The sequence below is a fragment of the Amblyomma mixtum genome, chromosome 8 (assembly GCF_055824585.1).
Source record: "Amblyomma mixtum isolate Tamu chromosome 8, ASM5582458v1, whole genome shotgun sequence".
In the NCBI taxonomy this organism is placed as follows: Eukaryota; Metazoa; Arthropoda; class Arachnida; order Ixodida; family Ixodidae; genus Amblyomma; species Amblyomma mixtum.
Window position 1 is genome coordinate 66,712,880 of NC_143019.1, and position 19,447 is coordinate 66,732,326.

Here is a 19,447-nt window from a genome sequence, read left to right on the forward strand (position 1 = left end):
GGAGGCACCACAAACTCGCCCCCGCAAACGAAAAACGCGTGAGCGCTGAGACCGACCTCCCTTCGAAGGAGGCGCTGAAATGGCAGGTTACGAACGCCAGCCATACGTGCCCCGACAGCCGGCCAGTCGGTGCGCGCGTGTGGGCAAAGCGTCTAAAGTGAACCAGTGACTTCAAAAGTTTGTATACCGACGTATGCCCTCCTCCAGTCGAAACTCCGCCTTCTTCGATGCGCAGACAGCTGCCGATGGTTTTCGGGGATAACAGTTGCCACGCGGGGCTCATCGATAGGTTGCCTCCAGAGCCCAGCCGCTGCGCACACGCGCTGCGGTCGCTTCGCCGCTTTACCACCATGCAGTCGCTGCTGACTACACTACGCGGAGCTCATGGCCGCGTCGGAGAGCCCAGAAAGCATGCTTCGAAACATCAGACGCACACAACGGGCTTTTTAAACAGACACAATTTTAGTCTCAGAGCAATGTTTGGCTGTAACAGTGCAAGCCCGCTTGTTCCTAACTTGGGAGAGAACGAACGCGATTCGCGTGAGCGCCAAGTTCGCTACAAGTGGACTCGACTGAAGATGGGGTGTGGATGGCAGCACAGAATTAAAAGTGACCTAATGAGGGACGCTACAAGCAAAGCCAGCTAGCTGAGGTGCGTGACGATCAACGCCTCCAAGTCTCGTTCGTGGATGAGTGCTAAGCAGTTTTCCCGTTGAATAATCCCCCGCACAGCTGAGCTCCTCCTCCGTAGCTCTTTCATTGACTACGCGTGTGCCCGCGTAGCCAGCGCCGCGCAAGCACAAAGCTCATCTGCATGCAGTCACTGGCTCGTGCACCGTCGGCGGAATGCAGCTTGCGCGAAAGAATCACGCGAGTGTCTATGCACCGATGTGACGTCGCCCAGCCCTAGCCCGAGCGAATTCTTAAACTCGTGGGTCGCTAGTCCGCGTTTTTCGCTTCTGTAGCAATAAATGCGGATTGTGTCAGCGCATTGTCCTTTGTTCTCAAGGGCAAGGCTCGCGATCGCGGGGTGGGGTGGCGACTGTCACGAGCAGAGAATGTATACATTCCTCCTTGCAACTTAATATCCCCACAAGTCTCAGAGTCTGCGGCTAATACCATTCCAGCAGGCAGCTACGGTCCATACACATCACAAATCCTGCTGTCAGCCACACTGCACTGCTGCAAACGCTCGCCTTACGCACAGGCAGGGAACTTTATTTGGGAATGTCGGCAGGGGAAGCTCTTTCGCGGTATGCTCAACCCCAATCGGGTTCTGCAGGACGCAAAAGGATGGGGATAAGAGGCCATGCTTGGGAGTCATTCAGGGTGGGATGCAGGGCTGGTGGCACACTCCACTATCGGAAAACGGGGGAGGGGCTTACCTACGCCGGCTACGCCGATGGCAGCGTCGCCAACGTCGCCCAGGGCGGCAAGCACGGCGGTCATGACGTCACTTCCGCCTTTTGTTCACGCTGAGTAAGAGAGCTCTGCCAGCGACGCCGGTTCCTTACGCAGACGGCCCGAGAGGCTCGCCCGAATAAACACACCAGTGATGACTTTCTCGGCGAATGTTGAAACCGCGACCAGAGAAGAGGCCGGCTGAGCAGACGTCCGATGACGTCACTGGTCAAAGACGACACTTTCCTTTCTCATTTCGCCCCCACCCCCCCTTTCACAACAACTAGGCATTCCAGTCGATACGACAGAACAGGGAGGAATATCTCTCGCAGATTATCACTGGTGTCATCCACTGGTTCTGTCGCTATAACGTCGAACACAACGCACTGCTGACACTCCCTGTAGAGCTGGTGGAACGGGCAGACGACGCAGACGAGCGAAAACCTCTTTTACGGACCGCGTTTTCGCACGATTATCAGAAGACGATGTGGGAACGAAAAGTTCTCAAGACAAGGATAATCCAGAAAGAACTTTTCGCAGCCGACGACGGCGGCTGTCCACCGGAAACGTTCGCGGACGAGTTCGGGGAGGTGTCCTGTTGTAGTACACACGACAGCACAAGCAACGCACAACCGTTAGCAGTTCGGCAACACTTTTCGCACCGAAATCGCAACACAAAAGCAGGAAAAGAATTCACTGCCGCATTCCTCGCACACTAAACTGTAAAACGCGCACTTCATGGAACGATAAATAATAACAAAAAAAAAAGCCCTGGAAGCGTCCTCTACGCACTCGTCGGGAGAAAGAGCCGGCAGCGGCCGGCGCCGAGCAACAACAGCACGGGCTCCTCCGCGCTTCGACCGGGAGCCGCGCGATCGACGACGACGAACCGTGGCTCCACCGCTGCGGTGACGTCAATGCCGACGTCAGAGACAGGCGCTGTCGTGACGTCACACGCGGTAGACCCGGGCAAAGCCACCACCGCCTCCTCTACTCCACTGCGGCAGCCAGTCGTCTGTCACGCCGCAGAACGCTAACCACAGAGGGAAATGGGCAAAAAAAAAAAAAAAACGGGGACAGAATAAACGTCGCTCTGGCGGTAGTGCTGCCAAGGAGGACGGCACACGAGAGCAAAAAAAAAAGAAAGCGAAGCGGGATAGGAAGGGCGCTCTACAAACGACCAGCGTGCCCCCACGTGGATCCAAAAATAAAACTCAGAACCGCTCGTTTCAAGCCCTGGCTCGGTTCGCTGTCACGCGGCAGCAGAGGAAACGTAGTAACCCTGTCCCACCCGCTCCGAAGTGGTACACACGTAGTGACGAAATAGAGCCTCTAAAACGTGCGCCTGGAGGCTGTCTGGGGGGGGGGGGGGGGCCACGTCCGACAGCACTGCTCCGCTGAGGCAGAGTTCTTCAGCTCTGCCCCCCCCCCCCTTCTCCCCCCCCCCCCCCCCCCCCCCCGGGGTTCGATACGGGACGCATTTCGGCGGCACTCAGTACCGAATGCGAAGAAGCCCGCTTGGGAATCTCTGTGCGCGTTTCACAGCCTGCCAGGATGGTTTAAATTAACCCTGAGCCGCTTCACCGAGGCGCGACTCGATGACCATGCCTTTACCACTATTTCCTCCGGGGTCAGTTTGCAGTTATTTCGATCCTAGATTTGCTATAGCAGGCTGCGGACGAGGTCCTGAGCTAAATCAAGCGACAACACTTTAGTGCAGGCACACGTTCCAACGAAACTTTGGTTCTGTACGGACTGAATGACGAACAGACAGTGGTTTCTCATCCACAAGAACGCAGACACGTGCGTAAACAACGATTCTGTCGTCTCAGGTTATTTGTCGTAGTCTTCTCCTTTTTCAATTTAGTATAACAGCACGCATGCTGCCAATTATGCAATGAGAGTCAGCACCCTTCCTCAATTTAGAAACGTATTTCTTCAAGTCTGCAAAGTCAGGTCACCAGCCCGGACGTGGAGAGGCATTCGGTAATCCAAGCTTTTAGACAAGAGCTCGCAAAAGCTTTTAAAGAAAGATAACTTTTTAGAAGGAGAACGGGGGGGGGGGGGGGGGGGGGGGGGGGCAATTAAACGATGGCGTGCGCACTAGCGAACTCCATTTTTTCTGGCAACAAAACGCCTATCCGCATGACAACTGTCCGAGTTCTGTCTCTTCTTCCGCGGGGAAAAAAACAAAACAAAACAAACCTTGTCGTTGAAGGTCAGCGGTGACGTATGCGGCCGGTGATCTCCGTATACTGCACAATTCAATGCTATAGTGGACCAGCCACTAAATTGTGACCTAAGTAAAAACTATGCAATGCAGCAATCAGACATTTCTCCCCACCTTCGGACAACCCCTATTTCCGCGTGCCGCAAGGCCGGTAAACGTAAGCATTCCTTTTTGTCCCCAAGTCCTTAACTTAAGCATTCCTTTTTGTCCCCAAATCTTTAACTTAAGAATTCCTTTTTGTCCCCAAATCCTTAACTTTGAGGTCTAACAGAGGAAATTTTCGTTTACGGCACGGAAGATCACTGACGGTGGCAGGGGCGCTTGAGAAGAAGAAAGCCTCTCGTAGAACACATGAATTATTGGGAGCTCGGCGCGTGAATTCTCCATACAGACTGCGTATAGCACAGTTAAACGCATTACTGCAGTATTCTATTGCGACGTTAGTGCAGCGATGAGAACGCAGCTTTAAATGCAACAAATTTAATGAAAGCAGTCTAAACTATTGCTGCCTGAAGGCCTCGTTTTCAAAATATAAAAGTCCCAGAATGATTTGGTTCAAGACGTCTATTAGGCAAGACAGTCCGGAGACCTACAGCGGGGATGAGGGGGCTAAAAAGCCGGATGAAGAAACAAAAATAAACTACGGGACGAACAGACATATGACGCGACAATTCTGCGAATTCATTTTAGTTTACACTGGGTGATTACTTTGATGCTTTTAAAGAAAGCCGAGGCTTGACAAAGACGACAACATTTTTTTGAAGTTGACGGTAAGAAGGTGGAGTCCGAATACGACGTCGTTCCGCTACTATACTCCGTTTCATACATAGCAGTCAACGCTGCCAAAGGTACGAAAGTAGTCCGCTGCAAAAAACAAGCAAAATGTATCTTCCCGCCTCGCGTCGTGGCTGAGTGGTACGAAGCGCGCGCCTCTCTGTTCATTTTATAAGGGGAAGGTTCGACTCCCGGCTTGGCTGGTTTTCTTATTTTTTTATTTTTCTTAAAAGATTCATTAGGCAGAAACTCGAAACTGTAGAAGTCTAATACCTACTTCGAAAAATACAGCGCTGTTTACTTGTTTCGAAGGGAAAAGGCAGGCATACATACGATTTAATTTGAGTCGGATGGCGTTGAGTTCAAAGCTGTCATATTTAACACTGCGAGAGCTAGATATTGTCACCTTGCTAGGTCGTTTTTGCGGTGATCTTATTCCAGTAGAGAGACCTTCTTTCTTGAACCTCGCAACTGTCCGAGGGCTCAACCCGGTCATCTCGCCCACAGTTTCGAGAACTTCACGCACAGTCTTCTCCGGGAAGCGCTTCCTTACGCTAGAGTAAACGTTGACAATCACCTGCTTGCAGTCTTTCGAAATTTTCGGAGACTTCAGCGTGGAGAATAGGCGAGCAGGAGATGTTTTTGAAGCCACAGTGGGCGAAAAAAACAAGCGAGTAGGATATAGCGGTGCCATTTTCACGGACTCAGAAACCGTAAGACGAAAGCAGACGACAACACCGGCCGGCCTAGCTGCGAAAACGTGATACATGAGGAGTCGGAAAAAACAAGAAAACTAAGGCACTCTGTTTTGAAGAACATAAAAGAAAAAGCAACGTTTTTGCAAAATAAAACACTTTTATAATTATACTAAAACATCGGCCAACATTTACTTTAATTTCAAGTTGATTACTCTTTTCACTTTCGACGCACTACATTACGATGCGGACGAGGAGCGCGAACAGGCACTGCAGCCTTGGCTGCCTTGACTGCTATGTATGAAACGGAGTATACGTGGGTGAGGAGGCTTTACGCAGACGACGCCGGCATTTTCAACGCCAAGCGACACTGATACTGCAATCGCAGAAAAAGGTGTCATTCGGAAAATAACTAGCTACTCCTTAGTCTTATTTAACAGAATCCCTTCGACCGCGAATCTGTGGGGGAAAATTCTGATCGGCTTCCTCGGGCGGAAACACAAAAAAAGAAACCAACTGAACGTAAGAGGGCCAGAAACAAACAGCCGAAAGCAAGATCGCCCGCGGTAGAATATAATGAAACGCTAGAAGACGGTTGCTCCATCTGTCAGTCAGGTACAACAGCGGGGAAGAGGTGGTGGTGGCTCCATCTGTCGGACGATGAGGGAACTCAAGGTAGCCTACATGCATGGCCTCCGTGTTTTTCCTTTTGTTTTGTGCATGCCGTATAGCGGCCGCCCGAGCTGAGCGTTTCGCCCCGACGTATATGGATGGAATCTCATCGCTATTTTCTGAGTTACTCCTCGTTTTCCGCAGTAGCGGTGGAGCTGCCCATGTAGCCATAGATGTCAACGACAAACCAAACAAACCGTGTTGAACGTGTACTATAAAATTAGCCTTTCAGCCATATTCTCCAGCGAACAGTACACAGAAGCAGTGTAAAAAAGAATGGCTAACAGCTTAGCATTGCTATGGACGAAATATTGAGCGAAAGAACCGCGTTTAAAGGGACTATGCAAAGAATTAAAAGTCGCTTGTAAATGTTTTCAATGCTTAGAAATGATGCTAAGAAGCATTCACATCACGTATGAGTCTTCGGAACTGAGCTGGCAATTTATTATGAATTTTTAAAAACCGCGTCATTTTTAAAATTCGCGGGCCGATTGGTGTTTTCGTAGTGACCGATTTTGAAGCTAAAATCGGGTAAATAGACGTCAGTAGTCCCGTGTCGTCGGCAGGCCACCATACGCTGTCATTCGCTGGAGCCACGACGTCACGGACACACTTCCCGTAGCCGTGAAAATCGCCTGCTCGTGCCGCCGCGCGACCCCCTCGGGCAAGCGCGGGCCATGGCATTGCCTTCGCGCTTATGGTTTCAGTTAACCTCTGCCGCCTCTTTCTGTCGGGAGTTTCTGTCGGGAGAGGTGCTGCCGACGCTGCTGCTAGGGTGCTGGGTGCGACAACCGGAAATCGCGAACCGAACGTCAGCGAATGACGTATTCATGGGCGAGGCCCAGTCCCAGAGCTATTTTCTTTATTTTTTTCTGGCGCCCCGCGTGTACGAGTTGAGGGAGGAGAGGAGGAGCGTAATTTTTAATCGTCTCATTGATGCTTGCTCAAAAATTCATCCGCTGGGGTGACGAGTGATGGAATGTCTGTCTCTCGTCTGATTCATGTGATCTCAATTAATTTACTGCATAGTCCCTTTAAGATGGTCATCACCGCCACGTACCTCAAAGCACGACTTGGGTGTCCCACGGAGCCAGTTATGCGTCTCTCCTTTACGTTCGTGACTATCCCAGGGGCTTCACGACCGCATGCCGATTTTGCAGGGTAGGAGGCTAATACAGTGCTTCACCACTAAAAAACATCTAAATTCCTAATACCGAAGCCTGCCAGGAGCAACGTAGGCGCGGACGCTGGGATCTACATTCGTGCCAGGTATAAATGGGGGGACCATTACTACCATTCCAGACCGTGTTTGAGGTCTTTTATCATTTACCCTGAATAGCGAATAACGCATAGTCATCATCTTTTTCTACCGAATTATCCACTGTTGGGGATGGTTTGTTGTGCCTGGCTTGCATCTCAACTGACTTGCCGAAAGAGCGGGGAGAGCTGTAGTAGGCAAAGGCAGGTTAACCCGCAAGCGACTGAGTAGTAGTAGTAGTAGTAGTAGTAGTAGTAGTAGTAGTAGTAGTAGTAGTAGTAGTAGTAGTAGTAGTAGTAGTAGTAGCAGTAGCAGTAGTAGTAGTATAAAACTTTATTCCGCAAAACGGGACGGGTTTTAGGGGTTGGGGTCTTGAGCAGCAGGTGGTGTTCCTAGGTGCAGGATCCCATTGGTCCTTGCTGCCTCCTCGGCCCGCTCAACCAGCGCAAGCTGATCTTGCGGGTTGGAGCTGGACAGAAGCTCCTCCCACTGCTCGACTGACGGGTTTGTAATTTTGGGCTCTCCCGACAGCCCCATGTGGAGTGGTAGTGGGTGGCTATCTCTCCGCACCACACGCACTCTGGAGCGTATTGCGTAGGCCAAATCTTAATGTATATGTAGTGACTTGGGTATGAGTTTGTTTGTGGCCGTCTCCGTGTAGTTGCCTGATGTCTTGTCAGTGTCTTGTGGGGGAGCGGGTATTTACGGCGTCCTAACTTCCAAAACATAGTGAGCTCTCCGTAGCTGTTTGGAGTAGTGTTGGTTTCCCCCTTGTCGTCACTCGCTCGGTTTGTGTAACTACGAACTATCGCGTCGACTTTAAGGTTTCACTCTACTCCTCCGTGCCCAGGTGCCCATACCACATTCTGCTTGTTTTTTTAGTTTTGTCGCCTCCCTGAGGTGGGAGCGAACTGAGCGGCGTGTCGCAGCGAATGTCCGACGTGTTGGAACCTCGCCACTCGAGCCGCCGCTACGACTCAGAACAAGTTTTAGTGCGGCGGCAGGTTTATCCGCTGGCGCTTTCTCTTGCATGTGAAACAGTCTTAGGACGGCTGTACAGTTTATTTACATACTGTACAACGTAGAGAGCAAGAGGGAGCGTGTCTTCCCTAAAGTCACTACATGGAGGAGGGCCCGGCCGAGGAGGGACTCCTGTAATTACCCACTGACCCAGGGAGCCAGTTATGCGCGCCTTCAACTTTTTCATCGTCAATGCAAACGTACAGTCTTTGTCAAAAGTAACCAGGCTGCATGGTTTGCTTCTAGATAGTACAGTGGAACCCTTCCAGCTTCCCTGAATCTGAAATGGTCGTGAAAGGTAAGGACTGGGGCTCTTCTTACCTTCCAACATCTTTTGATGTTTAGGAAAGCCACAAGGGCTCCGCTGTACGAGCTAGAAGCAAACCATGCAGCCTGGTTACTTTTGACAAAGACTGTACCTAATGTATGCCAGCGGTCTATGCTACAGTGCCGCGTTTCTGCAGCAATGTTGTCGACGCACATAGCTCACAGCGCAAACATTAGTTTGACAGCAGTGTTAGTTGATGGAGAAGACGATGTGCAATGCACAGCGCGAGTGTGTGTTGCAGTTTAACACGAGGCGTGTTCGGCTGCGGCGATATTCTAGTGCTTTCGCATTTCTTCATTTTTATTTATTTATTCCACTTGGCACAAGCCCACAAACATATCGCAAGATCTTGATCGGGGTTTACCCATCGGAATAGTACGCAGTCGAGGGCAACCCGTGGGCTCGTTCCTGTTTGTAACAGGGGCGCCTAACGCGCGGTGGCGCCACCAGTCAAGGTGCCAGCAGCCAGCCAAGCCATCGTAGTGGCCAGCGTCAGCGCAGCGTCAAGGCCGACCACCTGCCGGCCCGTCGGAGATCAGAACCGGGACGGCGACGGCATGCCAGAAGCAAGAGGCAAAAAAAAAAAAAAAAGACAAAGCAAATCCGGTCGCCCTTCCTCTCACGATCGCCGGGGGGCGCGGAGCCGACAGACGCGGAGGAGCCAGGACGGGAGAGGAGTAGAACATTTGTAGCGCGGCGCCTTCCACACGTCGACAGGGGCGCGTTACGAGGGCTGGCGGGGCGAAACGTCCATGTATCATCGTTGACCAACGCCGCGGAACAAACCGCTGCGCTCTTCTCGTGGGTTTCTTTTTTGTTATTGTTGTTGTTTGTTTTCTTTTCCAGACACCGATAACGGTTCTAGATTCCCCCAGAACCGGATGCGAACGAGTTCGCTGGGGGTCGCGCGGCACAGCACACGTGAGGAATGAATCGTGACAGCGTTTGCACCGAAGGCGAGACTACTGTCGCTGAGAGCACTGACAGACTCACCTGGTACTGCGAAGAACCCCTGTAGCATCTTTAGGTGAGAGCGATATCTATGAATATTTACACCCTTATGGGTGCTGGCATGGTATACACCCACTAACCCCACCTTTCAGCACCCCAAATCTTCGGTTAGACTCTCTTGTGCCGGCCAAAGGAATGCCGTTTGAAGTAGCACAATTTACTTTCTGTGGAGCACAGCAGCCAAGAAATTCCTCCGCGACTCATACGCAAAAGCACTCGTTTGTGCCGCCAAGAAGATGCACCATAAAAGAGATGTGTCACGCGCGGCGGGAGGTTTGGTTTGGTTTATTGGGGTTTAACGTCCCAAAGCGACTCGGGCTATGAGGGGCGCCGTAGTGAAGGGCTCCGGAAATTCCGATCACCTGGGGCTCTGCTTTAGCCAAGTGAAGCTTTCAGCACTCAACACTTGGCGCTGCAGTCTTCGCACAGAAATGCGCCGTACAACGCATTTTATTTGCCGGGAACAACGCGTTCTGTCGAGCGACACGCGATTTGCGCCTAATATATGGCGAACCACCTCAGGGACAAATGTTGGTGGCCGCATCAGCGCACCGCTTGAAATTTCAGTCTCTGCACTTTTTTTTTTCTTCTTGAAAGTGCGAAGCGGCGTGTTCAGATGACGAGCGATGTCGCAGTGTCAGGAAAAGGGCCCCTGTCGGAAGCGACGACGACCCAACCGAACCGGAAGCATAAAACCGGAAGCGCGCCGGCGGGACGTTATCTCCATTCAAGGTGAAGGAGTGAAGACGGCTCAATGGGAACTCGGCTGCCTCTGGTTTACGCCGTCGCGCTCTGCCTGGGATAGGGCGTAGTCAAACTCGGAAGACACGCTGCAAGGGAAGAATCGAAGCAGACACTGTGGATTCACTGGTATCGCGGAGAAGTGGCAGCAGGGTGGCAGCTGGGTCGCACAAGAGATCGCACCAACCACAAACGTACTGCAATCCCACGCTCTGACTGGGCCAGAGGTTAGCAGACTGTCGCGACGCCGGAAGTGTTCAAGTTACGCACAGACGATGGAAAAACGCACTAGCGTATGGCAATAAAATCAGGGAAGATGATGCTTAGTTTGGTTTGGTTTTATGGGGCTTAACGTCCCAAAGCGACTAAGGCTATGAGAGACGCCGTAGTGGAGGGCTCCGGAAATTTCGACCACCTGGGGTTCTTTAACGTGCACTGACACCGCACAGTACACGGGCCTCTAGAATTTCACCTCTATCGAAATTCAGCCGCCGCAGCCGGGATCGAACCCGCGTCTTTGGGGTCAGCAGCCGAGCACCATAACCACTGAGCCACCGCGGCGGCTGAAGATGATGCAGCGACAAAAAAATTAACACAATCCAAGTCTGGGAGATGCAGCCAAAACAAGCGACACACACACCAGCGTTTAGCTATTATTCGCCGCTCCTAGTTGGTGCCTCCATCACGGGGCTGTGCGACGTAGGAATGACGAAGGAGCTCTGGTCAGACGGTGACCACGTGACGCTAGAACGTGACGTCACTACCATAACTATACTCTGGTGGCGACGTAGTAGTGGCGCCATTGATCCGATGGGGAAGTCGTTCATTTCTGCCATGAAAGGTGCGCGGAATATGAGCTGAAAAACCTATATACGACAAATGCAGCACCGAAGAATATCCAATAAACGATGAAACTGCAAAACAGCGGGAATCGCTCTCGTAGTTTCCAACACGCCAGCTTTAGCGCGGCAGTCGCCATACCACGGCGTAATGTATTCAGCAAGCACTGCCGTTGTTGCCATCGCCGCAACAACGCCACTGCAGACAACAATGCATTGCAGCCGCCGCAGTGTCAGTAGCGACATCTCGTAAGGCCGAGTTCAACCTACACGACTGAAATTAAAGGGACAGTGAGGAGAGCCCTATTAATATTTTTTTTATAGCAAAATCCGATAGTTCGGCATGTCACGGCTTTGTTGCCACTTGGCCGGCAGCGAAAGATGCGTTTATTTCTAAGAAATTTGGATTCGAAGTTGAAAAAGTTTTTCCCGCCGCTGTGATTCAAACTTGGGATTCTCCTATGACGACACAGGACTAAGTGACGTGAAACATGACGCGCACATGACGTAACAGGACTCCGTGATTTCTGGCGGCCAGCAGTGCGGCCTAGCAGCAGCCGAAAAGAAAGGTACCGCCGGCCGCACGTTGAAGGCATCTATCGGCTATTGAGGCCGTCGCTACAGTCGCTTCGCTTACGTTTGCACTGGCGTTTTGCCAGCGTTACGATGGATCTCGTTCCCGAAGTCGTCAACTAAGTTCTCGCAAATAGACACCTTTAGCATACCGTGTACCACGGCCGTGTACCTTGTTACCGCTAGCGGAATACCGGGAGCCCGCCTACTGCCGGTGAGCAGGTGCTCATTGGTCCCGATGCTGCAGGCGCGCGCGTAGCTGCCGGGCACGTGGCGCCATCTGGCGACGTCAGAGAGATTTGCGCATGCATTGGCTGCGCCTCAGTGATTTGTGAATTCTCGGGTTCTAGCAACACTGTTTTGTTCTATGATCTCATCACGCTTGTACTTGCGAGTTTGGCCTGTGGCGGCGATACCTGTATTTTGGTCCTTGCTCTTTTCTACGTTACAAGAGCTTTGTTGTCAGTATGAGTGGCGTTTTTGTAATCAGGAGCTGGTATTCTGTCGATACAAGCCAACTTCAATTTCTCCTCATTGTCCCTTTAAGCTGCGGTGCGACACCATCCCACGCGGAGGTATTTTGCTACAATCTGTAGAACATTTACGGGATATCACAAAACGAGCTATATATGGCTTGCATATCGGGAGTCAGCAAACAAGAGTTTGAAGCGTAATCAGCAATTAACGCCGTTACGCGTGCTTGGCAGCGACAGGCGTGCGTCGCGACGTGATTTCAAAGCGGCCTATATCGTAAACAAGAAAAACGCCACTCATTACCCATGGCTGCGCGCATTTAATCTGAGGCCCTTGGAGACAATTCCATAAGGAAATAAACCAGAGCCGCCGAATATTGTCGTTCCTCGCGTATTGCAATCGTGTGTTATTAAGGATGATACCGACATTTTTTCTCCCTTTTTTGGTTGAATTTATAAGTTCTAAACAAGGGATAATTACAGAAGTTTTAATAGAGGGCGACAATGTTTCACCCCACGCGAATAAGCGTAGTCGGTGACAGCGAAATCTCGAATCTAGTCGCCGGACTATATAATTACCTCGCCAATTTGAACCCCCCCCCCCCTTCCCCCCTTTTCAGATTAAGCCTTAGATCCTTCGTCGCTGGTAGTAGGCCCGAGCCATGCATACGCCGGCCCTCGATACCTGAAATCGGCTTTAGAAGACAGGACGAGGAAGTTAATCCGTCCAGACATAGATCTCATACACTGACGAGCACTCATCGCTCACACACGCGATGACATGCAGGGCTAAGCAAACTGTGACGCGATCAGCCATTTCTCTTGTTGTTTTTTGCGTCGCGTAGCGAGATAAACCTGCCAGGCAACGTGGCGCCTAATATATTGTGTCTTGTGAAGCGTGTATACGAAACCCGATATACTTGGCCCAAAGGATATTTTTTTTACTTTGTCATTTGACGTCTCCACCGTCCTTAATCAAGTACCTAACAGCATTTTTTTAGGAGCCCCAGCTATGATTACTACCAGCTCCGTTCTTAGACGATCTAAAACCCGGGGCGTCCCAGTAAAAAGAAAATAAACGAAGCCCGTCTCCAGGAGGCCAGAACAAAGCATCCGGCGTCACAGGTACGATGATTGGTTTGGTTTATTGGGGCTTAACGTCCCAAAGCGACTGCGGCTATGAGAGACGCCGTAGTGGAGGGCTTCGGAAATTTCGACCACCTGGGGTTCTTTAACGTGCACTGACATCGCACAGCACAGGGGCCTCTTGAATTTCGCCTTCGTCCTCCCTGCTTGGAGGGAGCCTAACCGACTCTGCAGGCTTTCTAAATAAAAGTTGTTCTCTCTCCCTCTCTCTCATCGAAATTCAGCCGCCGCAGCCGGGATCGAACCTGCGTCTTTCGGGTCAGCAGCCGAGCACCATAACCACTGAGCCACCGCGCCGGCATATCCCTCAAGAGAAAAGTATACAACAGCTGTACCTTATCAATACCCACCTATGGGGCAGAAAAGTGGAGCCTAACGAAAAAAGTTCAGCTTAAAGGTGCACGAAGAGGAGTCTGAACTCGTATTTTTACCGCGGGAGCTCGATCTGCACGTTCCAAGCGTTCTTAGAAACTTCGAATCATTGACCCGTGCGGCCGATTTCCCTCATTTTAATCCGATTAAACGTCCCGTCTCCCGCCTTCTTTCTTTTTTTTGAATTCCCCGCGGACGGTAGGAGGTGTCGACCAACCTTTAAGCCAGTCCCGTGGCGTCTTGTCGCTCTTCCATCCGCGGAGTGATAGTGATTGGCGAAAGCGAAGAGTCCACGCGTATTTTTATTTCCGTGGGCCCAATTTGCAGCTATGTAGTCTCTGACTAGATCCATTTATTCACGGAAACGTAAAAAAATAAAAAATAAAAGCGAAAGCAAAGCCGCCACGCGACTGCCTGAAAGGCACTCCATGCGTTGGTTGACTCCTCCCACCATCTGCGGGAAATTAAAAAAAAAAGGCCGGAGCCGGACGTTAATCCGATTTAAATTAGGCAAATCGGCCACATAGGGCAATAATTCGAAGTTCCTAAGAATGCTCGGAACGTGTAGATCGAATTCCCGCGGCAAAAAGACGAGTTGAGATTCCTCTTCAGTGCAACTTTCAGGTCAACGCAGCCACTATGGAAGAACATTTCTTGACAAACAAATGTAGAGGGGAGCTATTGAAAGATTAAAGCCGGGTCCCCGCAACCACCAACGAGGCAGTACATGGACTGGGCACCGTTCGAAGTATGCCCAGAGCAAAACATCATGTGAAGAACGCCTGAGGAAATCGGACGATAACAGGTGGGCAGCTAAGGTGTCTAAACACTTATACAGAAAGAGCGTTGACTTCACAGTCGTGGAAAAGGACCAGGAAACAAACCATGCAGTAAGTATGCAGGAAACAAGGACAGAGAAATAAAGAACCTTTAGCGACAGGTAAAGATGCAGAAGGTAAAAACTGGATTAATTCAATCGGAAAAGAAGCAGACTGCAGAACTATATAGAAATCGGAAAAGACAGACCAGGAAGGAATCGTTCTTTGATAACCCAAGAGGCAGCGCCTGTACTATTTGAAGCTAGGTCAGGGTGTCTTAGAACGCGAAACCACGAAAAGAAAAATTACGAGGAACTTTAGGGGCTAAAGTGGTGAAAGGCGAAAGCCTGAGTGCTGCATTCTGCTACGCGATTGTTCACTTCACATTCTGTTGGTGCATTAATTAACTGCCAATTAATTGGTTGGTAACAACTTTATTCATAGTCCTGCAGAGCTTTCGCCGACGGGGCCTTAGGTCTCCCACGTGGGGACGTCGAGGCGCTGCCTCGCCGTCGCCTCGCGGGCCTGCTGGACGGCCCAGAGTTGGTCCCCGAGGCTGGGGCTGCGCAAGGCAGCGGCCAACCGCGGCGGGAGGGTTCCGGAATTAGCACCGTGAAGGTTTTTGTTGCAGTCCCAGAGCATGTGAGTTAAAGTGGATACATTGGCGTTGCAGACCTTGCATATATTTGTCGGGTATGTACCGGGGTAAAGCCTGTGGTATAGTTCCGGGTTGGGGTACGTGAGCGTCTGCAGTTGTCTGAGGGTCACCGCGTGCGCCCTGTCCAGCTTGTCGCTGGGCGGAGGGAAGGTTCGGCGGGCCAGGCAGAGGGCCTTGGTAATTTCGTTGTAGCTGGTCAAGCAGTCTTTGGTGCTATTCCACGGACGACGGTCGCCGGCGCGGTTCGCGAGCTCGCGCGCCTTGGCGTGTGCCGTCTCGTTGCGGTTGCGATACGTCCTCGATACTTCTCCCATGTGCGCCGGGAACCATTGAATTCTGGTTTGGAATTCTACCTCCTGCTGGACTTGTCGGTTCCTCAGGACTCGGGCCGCTCTCTGTGAGATCCATCCTTTGGCGAAGTTTCTAACCGTCTGACGCGAGTCGCAGAGAACCACGGTGCACGTCGGATCCGTGAGGGCGAGTGCCACCGCCGCTTCCTCCGCCTCTTCTGCGCGTTCGCACGCTACACTTGACGTTATGCGCGTTTTGCCGCACGAATCGACGACCGCAACCGCGAATCGCGAGCGTTCTGCGTATTCCGCGGCGTCAACGAACCTTGTCCCCGTATCGTCTCCGTGGCTGTGCAGGAGAGCTCTGCCAATTAATGACGCTTAATATTTGCGTTTAGGAGTGGAACGCGACAGCGTGTTGTAGCGCTGCATGCAGGGTGTCCACGGAACGCCACCACCCGTTCGGCGCGATGCGTTGCCCTTTGAACGCAACGCTTTTTGCGGAAAGGAAATGGCGCTGTAATTCTGTCATCTCGGTGGACACCCGTACCGCCCCGCACAGGAAGGGAGGAAGTGGAGTGAAAGAAGAAAATGGGGCCGTAATGAATAAAATGAATATTGTATTTGATGAAAGGAAATTACGCAGTAACTGTCTCACGTATTTCTGTGGACACCAGTCGAAAATTGTACTTGAGGTAAGGAAATTGCGCAGTAACTGTTTCGCATATCTCGGTGGACACCCGTCAAAATTCGCGCGCAGTGACGTCACGACCCTTTCGACCAATCTGAAACGCGGAAAAATTTGCTAACACGTCTTGGTCACGACAGTATGAGCCTTAAAAGCTTTCCGCCTTAAAAAAACAATGACCGAATCCTTACTACATTCGAATAAGTGTGAAAGCACGGATTTGCGCTGCACAGAAGACGACGATGAGCTGGCAGTGCCGCGGGACGGAGCGCTTGCGCATCTCGGACGCACAGTCGGCAAGAGACGGTTTTGCTCGGGTCAACCGGATTGGTGCTTTTCACCAATTTAACCAAGACGACACACGTGCAGCGTGTGCCAAATCTGCAGAAACAATTGAACATCTTGCATGTGGCGGTGGCCATCCGGATGTCGACGAAGGCCCACCGTAGATGAGGTCGTGAGGAGCAATGCAGGACGGGACAGGGCGGCCCCGTACTGTTTTGCTCCTCACGATGTCCTACCTGAAACTACGTCCGCCTAAGCCAACCCTGAGGGTTTCGAGATGATAAAGGTCACGTGAATGAACCTGGGGTACAAGTCAGCCAAGGGTAGATTGGTGGCTCAAAAGAAGGGAGGTTACAAGTACATGATTAAAAATTGTACTTGAAGAAAATGGCGAATTTATTACACCGATAACACCGTGAAATAAACACACAAAATAAAAACGCCGCGTTTAAAGGCGACGCTGCTACCTTCCATCATGCATCCGAACATTACAGCGGTGGGCAAAGCAAAGCAAAATGCAACGCAGCATGCAAAGCGCAGCGAATCGCTTTCGAGGTGAAAAGACGGCGCAGAAATGATTGGATGGAGAGAAGCGCTCGACGAGCGGGACACATGCATAGCAGTCGCGTGCTTTAGGAAAACAAGAAGGGAAAAAATTCGCTGTGGCTTAGCTTGGTTAAGCCCGGTAATTGCGAAAGCAATATCCGTACCTGCGCCATGGTACAGCTGGCAGTGTAGCTGGTGGTGGTGCTCGTGGTTAGACTTGTGGTTATGCATCAGTTATACAATCCAATCCAATTTAATTTAATCCAATCCTATCCAATCCAACGTAATCTAATCCAATCCAATCCAGTCCAATCTAATCTAATGTAATCCAATCTAATGCAATCAAGGTCAAATGAAGGTCAATGGTGGTCACCGCCGCGGCACGGCAAAGGCGTGAAAGTGCAAGTAGTATTGATTTCGCAATAAAATTACAAAGGGTGCACATAGGCCGCCGCCGCCAATAGGGAGGAAAAAAGTAAAAAGTACGCATATTTAAAACAGTATACGGGAGCGGACACCGGGGGACGAGATAAGAAGACAATCCTATCGGCCGCATTCCGCGCCGGTGGCCCCCGACGTTACTCGGCGCGAACAACACGGTTTCGCATGCAATCACTTCCAACCGCAGCGCTGCGGAGTGAGCACAGAACCGACAGCACAGCGGCCAATGTCAAGCCGGATCGCCGGTCAAGGTGAGATACAGGCTCGCCACTTGACATCCACTACACACATCCCGGGCGACGTCTAGGCCAAACAAAAGGACACAGTTCTAACATAAAAAGCGCTCTATGCCGGAATCCTGCGGGAATAAAAAAAAAAATGCGCATGCGATCAACAATACGTGTCGCTTCCCGTTAGCATCAACAAAACTGCCCCGCCCCCTCCCCCGAAGACGCGTAAACACCAAACCCTTTTTTTATTGGTTCTCAAAAGAAAAAGGAAAAAAAAAACATAAAAGAAAGACAGATGGAGGCGAAACGCAAGGGGCGCTCGTGTGCTGTGCGATGTCAATGCACGTTAAAGATCCCCAGGTGGTGGAAATTATTCCGGAGACCTCCACTACAGCACCTCTTTCTCTCTTTCTTCTTTCACTCCTATTCCCTTACGGCGCAGTTTTCAGGTGTCCGCCGATATTGTGAGACAGATACTACGCCATTTCCTTTCCTCAAAAACCAATTTACCCATTTAATTTATCAAGACAGAGGATGCCTGGACCAGCAATGCTTTACCAGGCTTAACGCTAATTGAAAATAAGTGAAAAAGAACTAAATGTTCTAAAGAAGAAAAAAATTTAAGCGAAAAACAGAGCATTTAGAAAAAAAAACTCGAAAGAAAAGAAAACGAAAGGCTCATCACAGAAAAAGCTAGTCGCACGCAGACAGCCAAAGCACAACGTGCAGTCCGCGGAATAAATAATAATAATAAAAAGAGAAAACCCAAGTCACTGCAAAGTCATGGTCACAGTAACAGTCTAAGAAAGCACTGAGTGCCGGCCACAAAATAAAAATCTGAAAAATAAAAACATAAAGAATAAACAAGACAAAACCGAAGTCACAGTCACACAGTCAAGGACCGCCAAACCTATCGACTTGAAAGCCTGTGCCGTCCAGTAAACACCTTCCCACCCGAAAGGGTGCCAATCAGCTTGTCCCCAGACGAACACCCGTTGCCACCTATTGGGTGCTTCCTGAAGGGTGCTCTGCATCATCCTTTCTTTAGCACCCACTAGGTCGTAATGGGTGTTCGTCTGGGGACATGCAGGGTGGCCCCCTTTCGGGTGGGAAAGTGCTTAGTGTGGTCACATTACACGCGTCACGCGGGAGGGGAAGAGCGTCTCGGGCCCTCGCACCGCAACGTATACGCCCACACTGTGTACGCATCACCCGGAAGGCGCGGAGGTCACCGGATATTGCCAGCCCTTCGGCTCACCGAACGGGCTTCCTTATTATGCCCCGGTGACACCCACGCTGCAAAACAACGCCGCTTCGTGCATATACAGATTCGCAACTTCACCAGCGCTGCGACGAGGAACAAAGACAGAGAAGGAAGGACAGGGACAAGCGCTACTAACAACTGAAAGTTTATTTGAGAAAACAAAGATTATATGCTCACAACTGACAACCCAAAGCGCCTGCGCTTCCCGCAAAAAGCACGCAAAAGAAAGTTACGAATCTACATACGAAATTTCACACTCATGTATGGTTACAGAATGTGTGCTAACGAACGTGTCCCTGTTCTTGTGAATGTGATAGGCTTCACACAACTCCCTAGTCAGCTGATCTTGATCTCTAAACTTAATCTTAATGTATGTGAAGCCTATCACATTCACAAGAACAGCGACACGAGCGTTAGCACACCTTCTGTAACCATGCATGAGTGTGAAATTTCGTATCTGGATTCGTAACTTTCTTTTGTGTGCCTTTTGCGGGAAGCACAGGCGCTTCGGGTTGTCAGTTGTGAGTACATAATCTGTGTTTTTTCAAATAAACTTTCAGTTGTTAGTAGCGCTTGTCCCTGTCCTTCCTTCTCTGTTTTTGTTCCTCGTCGCATCGCTGGTGAAGTTGTGAAGATGTACCAACTAGCTCAGACCACGATTTTGCTCCAGTACATATACAGCAGTCAAAGCTAG

General features: G+C 50.7%; 1 protein-coding gene across 2 annotated transcripts in view; it reads right to left on the reverse strand.

Moving 5' to 3' along the window:
* Positions 1-19,447, reverse strand: part of numb (NUMB endocytic adaptor protein) — a 92,859-nt gene that overhangs the window by 54,664 nt on the left and 18,748 nt on the right. Inside the window, exon 1 of one of the 2 annotated variants that reach the window (XM_089558402.1) lies at positions 1,386-2,252. The exons of the other annotated variant lie outside the window; for it this stretch is intronic. Coding sequence (XP_089414528.1) covers positions 1,386-1,449 — 64 coding nt within the window. The 5' untranslated portion in view covers positions 1,450-2,252. Of the gene's footprint in view, positions 1-1,385; positions 2,253-19,447 lie in introns of those variants that run through there. 2 annotated transcript variants of the gene reach the window in all.